The 21,139-nt window shown below is 39.0% G+C and overlaps 1 protein-coding gene across 3 annotated transcripts in view; it reads right to left on the bottom strand.

Annotated features, from left to right (window-relative positions):
- Positions 1 to 2,645: 2,645 nt before the first annotated feature.
- Tbc1d19 (TBC1 domain family member 19) overlaps positions 2,646 to 21,139 on the bottom strand; it is a 109,843-nt gene continuing 91,349 nt past the window's right edge. For all 3 annotated transcript variants that reach the window (XM_021226404.2, XM_005068763.4, XM_040747082.1), the window contains 5 exons: positions 17,891 to 18,000; positions 15,846 to 15,937; positions 9,249 to 9,364; positions 5,037 to 5,107; positions 2,646 to 3,288 (listed from right to left, as the gene is read on the bottom strand). In XM_021226404.2, the coding sequence (XP_021082063.1) occupies positions 3,214 to 3,288; positions 5,037 to 5,107; positions 9,249 to 9,364; positions 15,846 to 15,937; positions 17,891 to 18,000 (464 nt within the window). In that variant the 3' untranslated portion in view covers positions 2,646 to 3,213. The remainder of the gene's footprint in view (positions 3,289 to 5,036; positions 5,108 to 9,248; positions 9,365 to 15,845; positions 15,938 to 17,890; positions 18,001 to 21,139) is intronic.

Below are 21,139 nucleotides of genomic sequence, written 5' to 3'. Positions count from 1 at the left end.
ATACTTGTGTTTAAGAAAAATGTATCCCAACAATGTTGGAGTAACTGAAGAGATGCAAAAACATGTAGACAATCTCTTCTTGTAACTTGAACAGCTAGGAAGTTAATGACAGTTGCCTGAAGAATACCCATTGTTAGAAGCACCACACGAGTGGATGAAAAAGACAGAAATAATTCTAATGTGTAGGATCCAGCATATCTTGGCAACAGAAGATCTTTCTGAGTGGGTTCCTTTTACAGAGATAAAATGATCAGAACAGCCAGAACTGGCTGAAGATCATCATGCACTTGCTGATGGGAATGGCTCATCATGGGACAAGCAAATGTAAAGGCCAGGCTATGAGCAATTATTCCTGATTTGCTAATGAGTTGGGGGACTTGGTCTTTTAAGCAACAAGGAATCAAACTGTGTAAGCACAGAAATAACCCAAACTGATCAGCATTTAGAGAACTATAGAAGTAGAGACCTCTTAAGACACGAAGGAAGAAATTAAGTATGGGGATCAAGCTAAGCTTTGGAGTAGAGGGGAGAGAAGGTACAAGCTTATTGGTATCTCTGCTCCCTGTGGAGTGGGAGGAGAGTTCAGGCTGAGCAAAAAGCACTAGGCAGTCAAGTCGTGCATTGCAGTTAGCCAGGAAACTGCAGTATCAAAGCATTCTGATCCAAAGATGGTCAGACAGGCTCTTCCAGACATAAAGCCATGGTGCATCTTAGTGAACTGAGTCCACAAGAAACAAACACATCTTGCTGGTGAAGCTTCTTAACTATGTGTCCATGACCATTAGCACTGCACCATTAGTCTACCAGACTCCTGTGGTCACCAACCAAGCAGAATGGGAGTGTCAGTGGTTAATCAGAGATGGCACAGGAGAATGCCCATGCTTGGAAGCCAAGTGAGGCAGCAGGAAGAGGAACGGTTAGGGGTGGAGAGGGAAGACGACCTGATGGCTCTCTTTGCAGTGCTTACAGAAGCTAAGAGGAGCTTGATAGGGGTTTGCCATAGTGGCAGAGTGGGAAGTTGCCCACCAGCTTTGGTCTGGGACTAAGATTCAGAGAGCTACTGACTAGAATTAACTGTACTGAATGATAGCATCCATCATGTAATGATTGATTTCTCAATAGACATAGCCTCAAGCTGTCATGAAATACAACACACATGCCAGTGAAGTTGGGCATTCTTCACGTTACTGTCTAGCAGTTGACCTTAAATTGTCACATAAAAAACCATATTTAATTAATTTCAACATATTTAACTGATGTTTCACATTAAAAAATCATTCAAATGTATTTTCTCATGTGGCCCTTTACAATCTTGAAGGCAAACACAACAGAAATAATGTTTGTTACCGTCTGTCCAGTCTCCTTCTCAATTGTCAATAACAGAGATTTAATAATTCAGGAACTTGCAGTAAGAGCAGAAGTCTATAATTTAATGTATCAGACAGCTACAATGTCTCTAGTAAGTTTATATTTTTCTTTAAAAAGATGGGCATGTCTGCATACATCTACTAGTCATCTAAAACACAACCGCTTCCTAATATTTTTTTGTCACTGAAGTAAAGAGAGGAGACACTAGCCCTGGAATCTTGATTGTCCCTTCCATGGAGGTGCATCTGGACATGCACAATGGCAAACATATGACATGAATGTGTCACTTTCAAAAACAATAATGTGGGGATTTATTAAGAATCAATCACTAGGTGGTGGTGGTGGTGGTGGTGGTGTACGCCTTTAATCCCAGCACCAGGGAGGCAGAGGGAGGTGGATCTCTGTGAGTTTGATCTCTGGTCTACAGGGAGAGTTCCAGGAAAACCAGGACTGTTTCACAGAGAAACCCTATCTCATTCACTCCCCACAAAGACAGAATAAAATCTTCATTAAGACAGCAAATACCTGATGCATCAGAGAATTTAGATTTTTCAGTAAATTCTTCATATCTAATTTCATCACACTTGAAGTATTATGTTGAATTTTATACTTTTCCTAATATATGCTGTGAAAATAATACACTTGTAAGATACATTTGGATAAGACTTAATAAAATTTCAGATAAGGGGAGTATCAATCTATTGATTTATTTTTTATTAGAGTGATAAGCATCTTCAATTTTCGTCTAAAATCAGAAGACAATATTTTTTCACATCCTATTATTTCATATATGGATATAGCATTAAAGCACTATAAAACCAAACCTTTTGCTCATAATAAACACTAATCAAGATCTGATGCTGTGAACAATGGCTTCAGTTCTAGAATTGATGAACTGTTCTGCTCCAGAAGTCAATGTGAAAGGACCGAACTTTAGCAAAGCCAATGTGGTTTTCATTCTTCCTCCTTGGATTCTTCCAAGGAAACAGAGTCTGGCACCAGGCCTCAGCAGTGTCAAGGCTTCTATGTAAAAGATGGAAGGGTGGGGAGTGCAAAGAGTTCCCTCTGTACACTTCTGACTTCCCCAGAGTGAAGAAAAAATATTATAAGATAGAGGCAGGTGGGGTGGAACACACATGTAATCCCAGCACTTGGCAGATGGAGGCAGGAGGATCTGGAATTCATTCATCCTCTGCTACACAGTGAGTTTGAGAAGAGCCTGGGTTACATAAAACTGTCTCAAACAAACAACAAAATAGGGGACGGAGATATCTGTATAACTTTTCAGATAGAGATGTTTAATGGAGAAAGAAGATGGAAGGGATCTGAAAATTCATCATAAATTAAAAATTGATTAAAAAAATACCAAAGCACATTTGAAATCCCACTCAAACACATTATTATTTCCAAGCATTTTCATGTCCTATCCCATCATTGGCTTTAGTGAGGGGCAGTTTATAAAACGGAACTATTATCTATGAGAAGTTTACAAACTGACAAGAAGCTGTGTTACCTCTTGAAGTTTATTAGAGTGCCTTTAGTTCTTATTGCATATATGGTACGTGCCTGGTACAAGTTAGGAGTCTGTGCCTGTAGGATGCTTGGTTCAGCAGAAGAGATGTCAACTGCTTTTCTCTTGACAGTCATCAATCAGCATGCAAGCGCAGTATTTGGTGTGCAGGGCTATTGTCTCAAAAAGTGAAAGACTTCTTAGCTTTAACTGAGGAGGGAACATGATCTTTATTGGCTTATATGCAAAGTTTAATTTTGGTTGTATGCAGAGTTTGCATAGTTCATGATTAGTTTCTAATGAAAAACTAGATGTGTTGTCAGTGACCTCGAAGATCAGGTGACAGTAGCAAACAGAAAAATTTGAAGAAGAGGCATAACTTTTAAAGTAGAAAGGTCAGCCAGAACTGCCTGGAACAAAAAACCAAAAACAGAGTTATTAACACCAAAGTCTGTCAAAGGCACAACATAAACACCTGTTCAGTGCAAGCTTGGCAATAATCCCCTCTAAGTTCTTCAGCTGGCTTTAGTCTCTCCCAGAGCTACAATGCAACTTCCTCCTTGGAATCTCTGAACCTGTGCAAAAAAAAATCTCAAATGCACATAAGGAAATCAGCTGACCTCACACTTTCTTCACGTACACAAGGCAGCGGGAGTTTATAGAAGGTCTAGCATTTCAGCTTGCTTCTATAAATAACCCTCCACTATGACTCCTAGACCCGTTACTCTAGTGTAGAGAGTAACTGACTGTGGGGAATCATGTTGAGATGGAGTTAATATTTATTCAGTTGCAAGACATATAAACATCCTCTTCCCTTTAAACACAACATGTAGGCAGCTATTTGAAGGACAGGACTTACATCTGTCTGAGAGATAACTGAACCATATCTCAGGTATATACTCTATCATCAAAAGAAAGCAGCTTTAAAGTTTCTCAGTGGTTATACCACTGAGAAAAATGGCACTCACCTCCAAGCCAGAACTAAGCAAGTAGTCCCTCCATGGGCTCTTGCCCCACACATTAGTGCTAAGTGAACCCTCCCATCAGAGAAGCTTCTCTTTGCAGTGGGCAGCAATTAATGCAGAGACTCATAACTGGTCACAGTGCTGAGAATAGGGGATTGTCAAGTGCTTGGTTCTCCAGTAAAGCTCAGAAACATCGTGGAAGAGGGTCAGAAAAATGTAAGAGGCAGAGGATGGGGTGGGGGGGCTGTGAGCTTGTGTCATATGGACAAGACATGGTCACTGCACCCATGAACTCACACAGTTGTGGTTATCTTCACGAGGCTTACAGAAGTTTAAGCCTGTCAAAATTCCACTCTCATGGGGAGAGATTCATAAGGTCCTCATGGCCCCAGAGGAGTTCTTGAGAGTCAATGGCTGATGGAGGAAGGGGGTCATTTTTTCCAGTGGTGTAGCTGCTGGTAAGTTGAGCCCCTACACTGGAGCTCATGAAAGCAGCCCTAATTCATCCCCAGGGGTCACACATATACACAGTCAGGGAAAGTGGAGTAAGAAGCATGGTTAATGGGAAACAGGAGTTCATCAAGTGAGAGAGAGAGGGATGAGAAAGGGTGATGAGAGTGGCTGATACTGACCAAAATTCACTGATGCTTATATGAAAGTAATTGTCAAGGGGGCAAAAGGCACAAACAGGAAAAAAGAAAGGCAAAGCACCAGCAAGAATCATGGCTGGCTTTTGAAATGGACAGAAATAAACAGAGATGCCATAAAAAGGAAGGAAAGAAGAAAACAGGCTTTAAATCAAGAATCCATCACCAAATAGAGTCCGAAGCTTGTGTAACTCAAACACATAATATTTAACTCTTTCAATTAGTCACACATGTCACAGTATGTCACACATGGGCATAGAAAGTGTACCATAGGTTCCCATTAAAATTACTAGGTGTTTGGTTGCCCATAATGGTGATAATGGTTTCCTGTAATAATCTTGTTTATGACCCTCCATAAGAAGGTTGTTTTCAAGTGATTAGGGAAATTTGAGCACTTAATAATACTTAACTCAGAATTTATAGGTTTTACCCGAGTTACAAAATTCAGCTACAACAAGTGTGTGTCCTGTGCACCAGACACTAGAGTGACGGCCTGGCGGCCTCTCGGCAACTATTTCCAGCCCACACAGAGAAACTTATCCTCACTTCAGCTGCAGCCAGTGATGTCACCTCCATCAGGTTCACCGCTCGGAAAGCAAACACGGCAGCTGCCAGCACTGCAAAAGAATGAACACTATTTCAACTGCTGGCCTCCGCAACAGCCCAGACACGCATGCTCCACCTGCAGCCACCACAGAAAGCCGAAGGAGCGTGGCAGCTGTTCCCCTGCCCTCTGCCCTCAGGAGTCATAAGGAGAGGACATCTATTCTAGAGAACACTGCCTGGCCACTTCACGGAGTGAGTCCCTTAGCGTGGGAAAAGGAAAACTGGGTGGTCCTAAAAAGTCATTTATAAGTGATTTCTCTCACACCTGCAAGTAGCATTGTAACTGTGGAAATGCATGGCACTCTGAAGGTGGTCTTAGAAATCACAGTTCCTTTTGACACAGGTATTTCTAGTACATGAAATTGAGAAAGTTACATGAAGTTACATTTTAAAAACTCATGTGTTTGAGGGAGGTTTCCTGATATAAACATGACCACAAGACCATTTAAAAGTGATTTTATAAGTATCTTGTTATATTTATATCTTTATGTACTCATTATTGACTTTCTTGGTATCACAAATAGTTCTATGCAGAAGGCTGTTGAGAGGCTAATCTTGATATTTACAATGCTAGCTACAAGAAAAGTAAGTTGCAAATTTGAAAACGTATAGGCCATTTGAAGTTTAGTAACAGACATTAAGTAGAAAATATTGGGATTCTTTGCTTCTGTTAAACACACACGAGAAGGGCCAGGCAAGCATGCACTGGTTAGCAATATAGGAATGACCATGAAACTCTATGCAAGTGATGAGCCGTGGGGAGCAGAGGACCCATATACTAGACATGCAACGCTGGTGAGAAAAAGGAATTGCTTGGAGAAAACGCCTCCCTCTACAGTTTTCCCCATGGTCTGACATGGCAGTGCACTCCTCTCCTTGAAAGCATTGAAGTTGGGGGATACATGGTAATGGAACATTAAACATGATTTGGAAGACTGCTTACTGGGTGCACTGCAGTCAACACAAACCTTTGTAAATGATTTTACTATGGGAAAAAGCATGGCAGCTAATACCACGCTCTGTGCATTAAGTACTCTGATCAAATACATTTACTAGTGTAGGAACTGAGACATGGTGAGTTGACAGACATGTTTTTGATCATACAGGGAGAAATAGTAGAGCTGATACTAAATTAAAATAAGTCTGCTGCAACTATTCACCATGAAACAAGGGATATGGGAGATCTGGATCAGAAGAGTTTCTCTTTAACTGAAAAGAACAAAAAAGTAATGTAAAGCAATGAGACATTATGCTTACAAGAGTATTAAGTCCATTTCTGTAGGCCAACAATGTTTACAGCTTCCCACTATCTGGAATCCTATTTTGGACAGTGGAAACACTTCGGAAGCTAAGAAATATGATTCCCACTTTCATTCCTGTATATAGTTGAACAGTTGGCTGAAAGCTTGACAGGATGTCCAAATATTGTGCTGTAGCAGGAAAGAGTCTGAGACGGTGGTCAGCTGCTGGTCTAAGGTAGAGAAGTCCACTGATTGAACGCGGCATCCAAATGTGTGCTCATAGCCTTTATTTATCTTGGTGTCACATCACTCAAGTGCCTTTCCGTTTGCTTCATGTTGAGTTTGTTCAGCCCTTATGCACAGAATAGGGTTGCTTGCCATGGAGAGAGACCTATATACTTTGGAGTAATCTTAACTGAAATCATGCTGCATAGAAATGTGGAAATTGTTGTGCTCACTTTGGGATTTTTACAACTATTCTCACTACTTTAATCTTAATAAACTCTATGATGACATGAAGATACCTCTGAAACTCTTCTTTAGTGGTCTGTAAGTCATTGTTAAAGACAGACATATTTATGAAAAGATTTCTTAAGACTCTATAATAACATATTTGGTATAAAAAGGTGGTTCTTAAGTATCTGCATCAAAACTGTATGACATATTGATGGAAATCTGTGTATCTCTTCATGAAATGATCTATTATTATGGACTTTTATCTGAATTCCAGGGTTGAGAGCTCCCAACACTCCAGTTTCATTTGTCAATGTTTTAAAATTCTTCTGCGAGTTTTGAGAGCATCCAGACAAGCGAATGGATGCACTATACAAATTAGTTTCTGCCTCTGTGCCAGTCCATTTTTAATCGATGCACTGAGCTAACAGAGGACCTGGTATAGAGCACATTCAATATTCCACACTTCTCTCTCCCTTTCCGTTAAGCTAAGGCAGTGATGAGGAACAAAGTCATAGAACTTAAATCAGAAGAGTTCTGGAAGGTTCCCTAAGTCAAAGCTCTTTCACATTAAAACTTTTCCACTTTCCAGGTGACGAAGTTCACTCTACTCAACTCCTCTCTGAGAAAGCACTTTCTCCCACTGAGATTCCTCCTAAGCTCACACACTATTTTCTTTGAAATGACAGCAAAAGCTGAGGAGTACAATCTTCAGAGTTTCCAGTATACCCAAATGAGACTAACTTGATGAAGTCTAAAATCCAGACATTTGTGAAATGGTAGCAGAAAACCAGACTGGTTAGTCTGGAGAATAGAGACTCCAGGGAAAGATAGCAGAAAGAAAGTAGAAAAAGCATGAAAACTTCTTGGGGCATATTTGGAGCTGTAGAGATGACTCCATGGTTAGGAGCACTTGCTGCTCTTTCATATGACCAGACATCAGTTCTTAGCACCCAGGCAGGGTGACTCATTAACTTCCTACAATTCTAGCCTCCATGAGATCAAATGCCCTCTTCTGGTGTCTGTGGGTAACTACATACACATGGCAAACATACACACACACAGACACACACACACACACACACAATAATAAGTCTTTAAAAAGAAAAAATGGATGCTTTTAACATTTATTTTGTATGTGTACACATATGTATGTGGTGAGTGTGAGTGCCACAGTGCACATGTGGAAGCCATGGTATGTGTGTCAAAGTCAACTAGTGGTTCTCTCCTTCTACCATGTGGGTCTTGGAGATTTAACTCAGGTTGTCAGTAGGCATTTTTACTCATTGAGCCATCTCAAAGGCCCTAGAAGGGCACATGTTAGCCATATCCATAAAGAAATGGGTCCTCTGAAAGGGCAGGATTACCTAGCACTTAAGTACAGAACAGAGGCTAGGGGCAGTTGGTCAGAAATGTCTGAAAAGCTAGAGGACACTCTCGGGCATTCTTGCATTCCTTGATGATGTGCCGCTGCCCTTTACCTGAGATGAGGAGGGCAGACTGTTTTTCCCTAAAGAGTTTATATGAGCTTTAAGAAAAATGACAGAAGGACACTGCGAGTTGTTAAAACATCAATCAATGACAGTTTGGCTGCACCTGAGGTGACATTTATCTTTATGTACTTTATAGCTATTCTTCTTTCACCTTTCCAAATGTCACCCAAATACTATGGGTCTCTGGCATTCAAGGAAATGTTAATATGGTACCCAGAGAATACTTTTGACACATTATTTTTCTAAGCCTTATTTCCATAATATCCCAGAGAGGTTATTTTAATAGCAAAGGAAGGAAGCAAACAAAACATTGCCAGCTTTTCTGTACCCCGTATGTTGTTGCAGAAATATCCTATTTGTTACTTGAATTTTCTAATAATCATGGTGATTAAGTAACTGAGTCATCAGTGCACTAGGGGTGCTGAACAAATAAGAAATATGTACCTGGTATGTTACGGCATGACTGGTATACATCTGCTGTATAAACTGCTCAATCATTAACAATGGCTGGATCTGTGGCTTCCTTTAGTAAAGGAGGAAATGCCTCTTTTTTTCCCATGAGAGAATACTTAAAAGAAGAAATTTGGGCACCAGGGTAGAAGCCAGAGACTACGAGCAAAAATGAAAAGGCTTGGAATCCAAGATAAACTGCAGTCCAGAGGAGAAGAGCTTTGAGATATACAGAAGTGGCCTGGGACAGAATGTTATGAAGCTCATGAGTTAGAGCAGAAGGCAAGTATATCTGCTGCACATACCTCACAGAGACTAGGAATAGACTGGTGCAGAGCAGTTTGATGGATGAATCGAAAGTGCAGAGTTTCAGAACCTGTCTTCTAGGCCTGCTCAATCTATGAAATGTTCAATGATGAATGAAGTCCCGTCTCTAATGACGGTAGTGAGTGTTAGACAGGAAGGGCACTTCATGTAGAAACAGCATGGATTTCACAAACAAACATTACTCTTACCAGCAAGAATTTCCAGAGAGTTGTATCCTAGGATTCTATCCCACAAAAGCAAGAGTTGATCTGTAGCTAAGTATCCAGAAAAAGCTCGAACCATCCATTTAAATGATATACGGAGTCTGCAGACAAGAAAAATAAGAATTAATTGTGTTGTTAGAGCCTTCCCTCAAAAAAGGCAATATCAGAAGAATCCAACCAATTTTGTCTTTATTGTAAATCTTCTGAGACTCCTCATTTCCTAAAAGCTGAAAAGGGTCAGTGATAGGAAGGTGGGTCTTCAATTTGATGTTCCTAGACTACTAAGAGGAAGAACTGTGTATGATGGAGTTCATGTTTATAACCATCATACACTATAGTTTTTCAGAGGGCAATCTACCCATCATCTCAGTCAAGCTGTTACATGGGGTGGAGAAAATAAAGTAAAGCAACAAGAAGGAAATCTGGAAGAAAAGTAGTTTAAAACAACAACATACCTCAGGGTTCTTATTTTAAACCCTTTGTTTTAATGAGGAGGTCATAAAATCCAATTCAACTGAATTCATTCCACTACAAAAAGTTCAAAGATGTATGAGATCCCACTTTTATAAGTCATTTATATTATAATAACAGTTTTTCCACAAATTCAGGAATGAATCCTGTGGTTTTAATTCCATAAGAGATAAACAAACATCTCACATTGCTGTATTGTCTATGAGCATCTAAAAATCACTTGACTGCACCTGAGAGGTCACAGTCAAATTCTTTGTTGAATTATTCTAGATCCTCATATGACCAAGGATTAGTCAGTAGTATTCAAAAATTAAGCCATTTGACTGGTTTAAAATCAAACAAAAGAAAACTTTGTCCATAAAAATTTTAATACTGAAAAATACATCTAAATATTAAACTCAATCATTTTCATTTTACTCAAATTCTCAGTGTCTTGAGGAAGGAACAGTGTCTCTTCCCATAGAGATAGCACAGAAATAGCTTTAAAAGCATAAAGTTTATTGAGGGATGATTTAGCATAGCAGAACCTACCCTTGCACATACACAGTTCCATGAGTTTTATAAGAAGAATGACAAGATGAAAATTGCAGAATTGAATATGCAGAATCGAATAATATAATAGTTATTTGAAAAAGATGAAACATAATGATAAAACCTCCAAGATACTGAGTAGGTCTGTTAGCAGATTGAAATGATCAAGGAAAGAGTCAATTATCTGCATATGTCAATAGAAATATGGTCTAAAGAAGTCTACAGTCCCAGTCCCAGACAAAATGAATGGAAAACCAAATAACAAAAATTAAAACAGACACAGAAACAAAAGTATATACACAGCTTCAAGCATCTTGACAGCAGGGTGGGCTGGGGGGCAAAACTGAAAGCATTGACATGGTGTCATTGTAACCCAGAAGAAGAGGAGAGTAAGTGTGGTGCACAAAACGTATCTGGAGGATGGTAGCTAACCAGAAAGTTCCACAATATGACAACAGACATCAAGTCATAAGATGATCAACAGAGTCCAACAAAATCAACTCAAAGAAACCTAAGTCTAGATACATGTAATCAAGTTGCTGAGTGGTAAAGATAGGAGTCTTGATAGCAACCACGGAAAAGAAGGTTTGAAATGATCCCACTTGAGATGTTCAGTAGAATTTCAAGCAGTTCAGACACCCAAGCTTAGAATTTGGTTAAAAGTGGAATGTATTCTTTACTGATGAAATTCTGTGAAACAGGAGGCACCTACCAAAGATCATTCATCAATAGCACAAACAAATAATGAATACTGCATATAAACTGGGATAAAATGTGCTCAGTTTTTAAAAGTAGGCAGAAGTAAATGAAAAGAAAGAACACAGGAAACAGAAAATTCTATCAAGATAGATTTCAATTGAATGATACCAATTATGTTAAATAATAAGTGGTATAAACATACCAGCTAGAAGACAGATCACTATATAGGAAGACTTAACTATACTTTGACAAAAAAAACCCACTTGAATATTAAAAGCATTGATAATTGATATATTAAAATAGAAAACATCAAGGAATTTGTAATTAGGAAAAAGCTGCCACAGCTGTACCAGTATCCAGTATAATAGACTTATGGTCAGGAATTGAGGGCAATAATTAGGTCAAGCTTATTAAAAACAGAGATTCAAGTCATATATAATAATGAAGGAAGAAGACATCCACACTTGTATATAAAGACAATATTGTACAATAATTAAGAACAAAAGAAAACTGACAAAGATCTGAATAAAAGTAGAAAGAAGGCTTTCCAACATGGGTTGACTTATTGATGTTTACAAACTTCTGCCAGCTATTCATGGAACACAAACCCTGCGCATGCATGTGTGTGTGCATATGTGTGTGTGTGTGCTGATGGTTACAGAACAACTTTTAGGAGTTGGTTCTTGTCTTCCATTTTCATTCTGAGGGTCTCTGGCTGTTTTTCTTTTTTCTTTTTTTTTTTGGAAATATTATTTAATTAATTTATTTATTTATTTTTCAGTTTAAATTTAGATAAGAAACAAGGTTGCTTCACAAGTCAGCTCCAGGGCCCTCTCCCTTTCCCTCCCCTCCTCCCGTGCCCTTCTCCCAACCCCCTCCCCCATTATCCCCTCATTTCCCCAGGGAGGGTGAGGCCCTCCATGGGGGTGTGCATAGTCTGTCATTTCATATAGGGCAGGGCCTAGACCCTTCCCCAAGAGTTCAGGGTGAGAGTGCACCTCACATTGTTCTATGGGAGTCCAAAGTCCGTGTGTATACTCGGGATGGGTACTGATCTGCTGCCCAAGGCTAATGCTTTGGTGTGTGCTGCAGCTCCATAGCTGATCTGCAGATTCCTGGTGTAGTCATCTCTTTCTGCCTCCCATGTTGCCACAGTAGTGCTGGGATTGCAGATACAAGCTACAATATTCAGCTTTTCATGTAGGTCCTAGGTATGGGAAGTTGGGTTGTCAGGCTTGAGCATCAGATATTTTTTTTAAGCACAGAGCCATTTCCTTGGCCTAAGAACATAACTTCTTTTCAAGTGGATATGCAACGTTTGTCTTGATAGATTATATTTGAGCCAAAACCAAACATTAAAAAATTCAAAGCATATGAAATGTGCTAACAGCACACTGAAAACAGAAAGCAATAGTAGAAGAAAATCTCCAACCTTTCCAATATTCAGAAAGTAATATTGCATTAAAAAACTGAAGTGGGATTGAGGCAGGGTTTTTCTTCATAGCCCTGGCTGTCCTGGAACTCACTAAGTAGACAAAACTGGCCTCTAACTTATAGAAATCTGTCTGCTTCTGCCTATGCTCTGGCCTGCCTCTGCCTCCCAAGTACTGGGATTAAAGGCCACCATACCCAACTCAAATTTGAATCTTTATAATAAAATGTTTTTCATACATTTTGATCATATCTTTCCCCTTCTGTAGGGGTGAGCCCACAAAACCCTTCACACCCATAAGGGCGGGGATAGGAAAATTTAGCACAGGTGAGGATAAGAGGAAGTGAAAGAGAAAATGAAGCTCTCTTTCTCTGGAAGTCTGCCACGCTTCTGCCCCCCAGCTTTTATGTAAGTTCTTTCTCTGGTAAATAAATATATTATATTCCATATTGCATTGGCCTCCCGCTTCTCCCTTCTCTATCCACCTAAATGTTTTTTAGCTGTCTTAAAAACCCCATCAAACCCCAAACCAAACCAAACCAACAACAAATAACCGAGAGTGTGTTTTGGGTTGGTCAACTACTTCTGGGCATGAAGCCTGTCTCGATGTGTGCTTGCCATATCCAGGGTTATTCCATTGAAGAAAACTTATTTTCCGTCTCAGCAGGGGCCAACTGTAAATAGCTTCTTGGTTAGGGGAAGGGTTTTGGGTTCACTTCCCCTTCTCTGTGCATATTGTCACGGTTTCTGTTCATATGTGAATCAGCCATTTAGTATCTGGAAGACACTTGGAGTCATGAGCCAACTCTGGCTATTATAACTTTTCAACCTCCTTTTCAGATACATCCCTGACCCTTGACAGAGGGGATGGTGAGATTGATGGAGACATCCCATTAGGGCTGAATGTTTCAAAGATTCTTCAATTGTGGGTCTGTTGATTGCCATTTGCTGTAAGAAGATTCTCTGATGAGAGATGAGGGACTCACTGATTTATAGGAATATAAATATATTGTTAGGAGTCATTTAATTGCTATATTCATTTAGTAGAATAATAGTGGTAAGTTTTTTTTCTAGGGACCATTACTTATCTAGTTCTTGTTAGCAGTTAGTTAGTTCTGTGTCTGTTCTTGGACTAGTTAACAGTTCCAGGTATAGACTGCATCTCATGGAGTAGGCCCTAAATTAATAAAAAGTGGATTAGTTACTCCCATAACATTTGTCCACTATTGTACCAGTGCGTATATCTTATAGGCAGGTTGCTATTGTTGCTCTCAGAGTTCATAGCTGGCTAATACTGATGATTATTTGTATATAGTACCTTCTAGGACTGTGAATGCTAATCAGTAAGGGTGAAGCTTCTAATGGAAGCATGAGCTCAGTTTCTCCATAAACATCACAGTTTTTAATATAATTGATGATCAAATAGGAAGTCATAAAGGAAATTAAACGTTTCTAATTGAATGAAAATGAGATGATAACATATCAAACTTTACCAGGTAGAGGTAAAATGGACTTTGAGAGAAATCTATAACATTACTCCTTGTATCAAAAAGGAGAGAATGTTACCTTAAATAAGAGCAAAGTAAACCCAAAGCAAGAGTAAGGGGAAAAAGGAAAAGCAGAAGTGAGCATAACTGAAACCATAAAACAAGAGAAAACTCAGCAGAACATAAGTCATTCTTTCAAAGATGACTAAAGTTAATAAATCTCTAGGCAGAAAAATAAACAAAAAGAGGCAGGGCAGGCCCTGTTGAGCCTGATGAATGGAGTCCTATCCCCATGACCAACTCTAACAAGAGAACAGACTGATGCAAACTGTCCTCTGATCTGCACACACATTCGTGTGCGTGTGCGTGTGCATGTGTGTGTGTGTGTGTGTGTGAGAGAGAGAGAGAGAGAGACAGAGACAGAGACAGACAGACAGAGTACACTAAATAAGTAAAAACAAAACCACAACAGAAGCAGTTCTCACGAAAGCCTTTTAAAAATCAATTTCTACCTGTCTATTGTACTTTTTATACTTCCTCCTGTTGAAGAATTTTAAGCCCCCAAAAATCTATATGTTTTTTGTAGTGACTTAAAATGTATACAATAGATTAGAAAAACTACCAGTATTTTATTTTCTAGCAATGAACTAAACATCTTCATCCCAATTAAAAAACAAAGCCTAGTTATCCAACTTCTAATTTCACAACAGTAGACAGAGGCCAGTGACTTTTACATGCAATATAAATTATTTTTGCCACACTCCTGTATTACAGTCTTGTTTAAGAATAGAATACTTCTCTAAAGAGGCCACAAAACAAAGAGTGTCAATTCTGCCTTATCAAAGGATATTAAGAAGTACTGTGTTTTAGACAACACTTGAGATCTTTCTCAAGTCCAATGGGGCTTCAGAGAAAGGCGATAGAGCGTTCAGATCTGTGTCTTCTATGTCTGAGTCTTGTCTATACTCACTGAAAACAATTCCATAAGGTGGGAATTCTCTTCATTTTGAGATAAAGAAACTGAGTTATCTTGATTTAAGTATAAATGTGAATTCACAGCATGAATAACTACCCGGATGGCACCACTTAATAGGAAGGGGATCTGCAGCTGCGTTACATTTATATCCAGTAAGGTAGGCATTGGCTGTAGATGTGTATGAAGAAGACAAATACCATACTTGGTCCTACAGTCTCAAAGAGTTAATGTCTTTTTTCCATATAGACCTTCCTTAACAGTGCGTGAGGCTGCTTAGAGAGGACAGGAACAAAACTCTAATCTAGACAATAGTATTTAAAAGGAGACAGGCCATTTACTGAGGTCAGAGCTAATCCACACAGTCACATAAATCTACTTACTACTCATATTGAGAACAGTGAAGCAAATGCAAACTTCTGCAAGGAGAAAACACAAGACAACTTCTGGGAGGTGTTCGGGCTGCCTCCCTTTAGTGAAAACAGCAAACTTTAACTGTACACATTTCATAGTTGTGCTCTGATAAATCTAGTCCACACTGACTTAATTTTGGTAACATCACATTCCCTAGGCTCTGTTTCTGTAAACGTTTTCATTATGAACTGAAGTTAGATTAATTTGGTGACCCTTACACCAGACACAGAAATCAATCCCAGTGAACAGGACTTCTAATAGGATACTAGTCATTCTTCCAAGTACATTTTGCTTTCAGTGCTGGCCCCTGAATCCAGAGGCTTGCACATGCTGGACAAGAGCTTTCCCCCTGACCAACTAACCCAGGTCCCCTCTTTTCTTTTTTTCTTTTCTTTTCTTCTCTTTTCACAATGTAGCTGTGCTTAATGGTTAGTACTCTGGAGGGAGAATTGTTGCCTTACGTCCTTGAGGACATATTGTGGCTATTCATGCAGGAAAAGAACAAGAGTGTTGTGTTTCCAGCTTCACCATGGGGAAGCATTGTCAAGATGCAGCGAGGCAATAAAAATACTCACGGTTGAGCTCCAATTTCTCTCAGATGATAAAAGAGCTGGGGAAGATACGTTTGAAGAAGAGTTTCAAACAGCAAGCAGAGTGACACAATACCCTGGGTACAACAATGAGTCAAAAGAGACATAGTTGAGTCTTTAAACATGAACCATGGTAACAAGTCATTTAAAACGGACAATGCATATTAATAGTCTTTGTGAATCAAAACAGAACATGCCAATGGATCTCGGACACTGTATTTAAAGGTAAATTTTATGTCATCATAAATATGCACTTGTTGACATACTAAGCAGTCCCTTTAAATACAACAGACCCCATAGCTAGACAACCCAAGGCAAACATAAACATTCATTACAGAAAACCTGCCACTTTGTAAGCCACACACCATCACTCAGGTCTAGCAGTTAGTTTTCTCTGGATGTGTTCCAGTTTCCAGGCATTTCCTGGTGTTTTTGCCATCCCTGTCCCTCTCTCCCCATGGGTGTCTTTGCCTCCAGCCTCACCCTTTGGGAAAACATTGCCGGCTTTTCTTACTTCTTTGAATCACATCAAGTTCTCAAATAAAAATAATCATTATCAAACAAAAATATCTGATTACTCAGAATAAAAGTTTTGTTTGTTTACTAAATCTACTTTTTTAAAAGGGGAATTATTTGTAAAGTAGAAGTAACCAATTTAAATAACTGTTTTGTTTTCAAGTGTATTTATTCCTTAGCAACTCTGATTAGGGGACTCAGTGATCCTCAAGTTGCTCTTGATAAGGGGGTTCACCCTCATTTTGAGTTTCGAAACTGTCATGGTTTTAAACAGTTTCAGTCTGGCTAAGCCTGAAAATGAGATTACTCAATCAATTCCCCAGTTAAAGAAGGAAAGGGATGGGGCTGGAAGGTGCAGCTAGGTATTGTCCAGATAAATCCGTTTGTGTTTTCAAAGCTCTGAGGCATAAAATGTGTATGGAGCCTGTATGTGCATATGTTTCTGTGTGCTTGTGTGTGTGCATGTGCATGTATATTATGAGTGTGACTGTGTGCGTATGTGTGTATGTTATGAGAATGTGATCGTGACAATGACAACAGGATGGGGAATTATTAATTCCATCTTTCTACTTATTCGAGGTTAAATAGGAATGAAAGATCACAACTCAATCCAATTTTCTCCAGAGAGTCTCAGATGATTTGTTAGCTTATCTGTGACATTCTAGAATTTTCTTAGTTGCCAACTTTCACTAGCAATGCAGGAAGGGCCAAACGAAGACAAAGAAAGTGGAGCCGGAACACATGTTTGTAAATGGAAGAATAAAGACCAGCTGTTTTTAGTAGGAGTCTTCACTGAGCAGTTTGGCTGGCCCGCCTTGCCTTCCAGCAGACAGGTTCTCACAGAGGGGTAGGCAGGCTACCCACAGGAAAACCAAAGACCACTGGAGGAGAAAGCTGACAGAAAAGTAAAGGCTTCCTTGCCAGGGCTCATGGGCAAAAAATAAGTAGGATAAAGAAGTAAAAAAAAAAAAAAGAACAAAAGACTAAAGTGCTGTCAATATAGGAGCTGAATAAATACAAAGAAAACACAGAGCAAAATAACCAATAATCGACCACAATACAAATAAATGCTCAATCTTCATTTGCAAAGATGAAGTGATAATTATAGCAATAATAAAAGGAAGAAAGTAGCTATTTCTGGGCAGAGCACCCACTCAGCCCTCACCTGCTTGCTTCGTAAACTTCCCAAAGCAGCACAGATGATCTCACCAACCTCCCTTCTCAGATGGGGTATCAACAAAGGAGGTAGGCATCTTTGTCAAGGATGAGAATCCAGACAGCCCATGTTTTTTTGTTTTGTTTTTTAATACAGAAAGCTAAAAATCTAGTTAATACAAGATGCTCTCCTCTCTACTCTGCAAAATATTTAAACATCAATTTCTTCTCTCCCATTGATTCCTAAAACATTAATTGAAACCATAAATTAAGTTTCTTCCTTTGTAATTTGAACAGGAGACTTTTTCTTTAAGGAAAAAACAGTTCAGAGTCTGAGTTTTTCCAACTTATGAACTTACGGAAGGATGAGAGGAGATGGAGTGGAGTCTGAAGAAAAAGCGGACGTACATCTCCCGGAATATCTGATACAACTTGTATGGTTCGTGATACAGAAAACACAGTGGTGCAACTAAAAGAAATAATAATTGGTAATACTGCATGGCTAAGGTGTTTAGGATACGTTCATGAAATGCAAAGAACAAAACAAGAAGGTATAGTGTTCATACCCACAGCAAAGTTTGTTGTCATACACACATTGTGTTTTAATGTTGAAAGTTCAAACAACTGCTAAATATTATAGATATACAAGTTATAAGTGGTTAGAATCCCAGCCTGCCATTTAACTGAGAATGAAGTGACAGAGCTAGGTATGCATAACAACGAAGTAACAAAAAAGCAACATCTGTTTCTTACCCTTTTCCTGAGACAAGTGTCATAGCCCCTGCTGGCCTTTACCCGGAGCCCCTTCTGTCCCTCAGCCTCCCAAGTGGAAGTTCCTCATTCTTTTTTTGGATCATCATAACAACTTATTCATTAGAATAATTGTTATTTGAGATTTGTAGATGGAGAAACTGAGGCAAAAGAGAGCTGAGATATTTAACCAAGGCTACAACATAGGCTTGTTCCAGTGTCTGTGTTTTCACCTGTTACACCAGCTTTTTTTTTACACTTTTTATTATATATTTAAATTAGAAACAAGCTTGCTTCCCATGTCTGCCCAGCTCCCTCTCCCTCCCCTCCACGCCCACTCCCTCAGTTCCCCCAGCCTCCCACCCAATCCCCACTCCATTCCCCAGGGAGGGTGAGGCCCTCCATGGAGGATCTCTAGAGTTTGTCACTTCATTCTGGGGAGGGCCCAGGCCCTCCCCAAAGTTACACCAGCTTTTTGTTCATGTGTCCTTGGAGATGTTCAGAACCCCACCCTATAGCACATCTTAAAGGTGACACTCTACACTTTTCACTCTAACCCAGAGCTTCTACAAAAGATGTCATTTTCAGCATCTTTGTTGTTAGTGCATAGGTAGAAAATTTATCTTTGTATTGATTATGTATTCATCAACCTCACTAAATTCATTTATTAATCCTCACAGATTATCTGATTATTCTTTTGGATTTTCTATGCACATAATCATGATATATGATAACAATGGAAGTTTTATTTTCTTTCCAGTATTTATTTCCTTATTTCCTTATCTTGCTTTGTTTCATTGGCCATGACCTTCAAAGAATTACACAATACAAGCGGTACCAAAACGGCATCTTTATCAGTTTCTTAGAGACAAACCTTTTAATATTACTAAGTATAATATTTACTATATATTCAAGTATTATTAATCAGAATAAAGGCATCCCCTCCTCTTCTTAGGTAACAGTTCTTACCAAAAATATTTTTCTTATTAGTATAAATTGTTCATAATGAGTGTCATCATTACATTTTCATATACATATATAGTGAATTTTCATAAAATTCATCACCAGTTACCCTCTGTGACTGCTATCTGCAGAGTGATAACTGCAGATGTTCACAACTCATCAAAAGGATAGAAATGAGCAACAGGATGTCTATATCACCCCCTTGAAGTTTCTGGAAACATCGTGGAAGAATGGGTGGAAAGAATGAAAGAAAGAGTGGAGGAAGCAAGAAGCAGTGGGGAAATAAAGATGAATACAGACTCCTCACACCACAAGGCCATTGCATTCCTCAACTTACAGTGCCTATGACTGCCTACACAAGAGACACACAGGGTCGGCATCTGACTACAGAGCGGAGCAGGATCTCATCAGGCTCAACCCTCCCTGAGGATTTATATTCAGTTAACATGGGGGGAGACATATTCCATTTTCTTCAGTGATGCAGCCAACTGGTAACACGCTCATGTTTCTGTAAAGAACTCCTCAAAGCTATCCTGAGCAAGAAGAACAATGCTGGGAGGTTACCATACCTCAAGATATATTACAGAGTCACCGTAATAAAAACAATATGCTACAGGCACAAAAACAAACATGCAGATGGAACAGTTAGATACTTCTTACTTCTTCCATTTCTTATTTTAAGAACTCTCTGTTCAGATTCCTAGCCAATTTTTGAACGTGTCTTTGTTTGTTTGTTTCTTGACTCTTTGTTCTTTAATTCTTCCTCCAAATATGAGTACATGTAACTACAGCCAACTAATATTTGACAAAGATGTCAGCCAGACACATACATTGGAGAAAAGACAGCATCTTCAACAAACGATGCTGGGAAAACTGGATGGCTATGTGACTGAAAATAGATCAGATTCTATCACTTGGGGGAAAAAACTAACTCCAAATGCATCAAACACCTAACTATGAAAGCCGAAAAACTGAAACTGTTAGAAGAAAACATAAGCAGTACCCTACAGGACTTAGGTGAATGAATGGACTTTTTGAATAGGACCTCATTTGCCCAGGAATAAAGTCCAGCAATTGATAAGTGAAAACTTACAAAAATAAAAGGCGTTTACACAGCTAAAGGAACAATCAAGTGTAGAGGTGACCCAAAGAAAGGGAGACAATCTTTGTCAAAAGTAATCTGACCGATTGATATCCAGACTATATAAAGAACAAAACAAAAAGACATTCAAAGAATGGACTAGGAATCTAAACAGAGTTCTTAAAATAAGAAACATCTCAAAAGTTTACCTTATCCCAGTCAGAACAGTGAAGATCAACAAACAACAAAACAAAAAACAAATAAAAAAGACATTCAAAAAATGGCTTAGGAATCTAAATAGAGTTCTTAAAATAAGAAATATCTCAAAAGTTTACTTTATTCCAGTAGGAATGGTAAAGATCCACAAAACAATTAATAAAAAGTACAGGAGAGAAAGTTGAGAAAAGGGAACTCTCGTTTATAACTGGTGAGATTACAAACAGGTCCAAACACTCCAGAAAACAATGTGCAGAACTCTCAGAAACCTAAAACTCAATCTACCATATAACACAACTATACCACTCCTTGACAAATGCCCAAAGGACTGGACATCTTACTTCACAGAGAATTGTTCAGCCATACTCACTGTTGTTCACAATGTCTAGGAAATGGGGAGAAAACTAAATTCCCTTCATATGATGGATAATGAATGCGGCAAACGCACACCATGAAATACTATTCAGCTGCAAAGAAAAGCAAAATCATGAACTTTACAAGTAAATGGATGAACTAGAAAAGATCATATGGAGCACCGGAAAGACAAGTATTGTATGTTCTTTCCCATCTGTGGCTCCTAACTCTAAAATATCAGATG

The sequence above is a fragment of the Mesocricetus auratus genome, unplaced genomic scaffold (assembly GCF_017639785.1).
Source record: "Mesocricetus auratus isolate SY011 unplaced genomic scaffold, BCM_Maur_2.0 Super-Scaffold_100006, whole genome shotgun sequence".
Lineage (NCBI taxonomy): Eukaryota > Metazoa > Chordata > Mammalia > Rodentia > Cricetidae > Mesocricetus > Mesocricetus auratus.
Note: the sequence above shows the minus strand (reverse complement) of the source record. Positions and strands in the feature narration are given on the sequence as shown.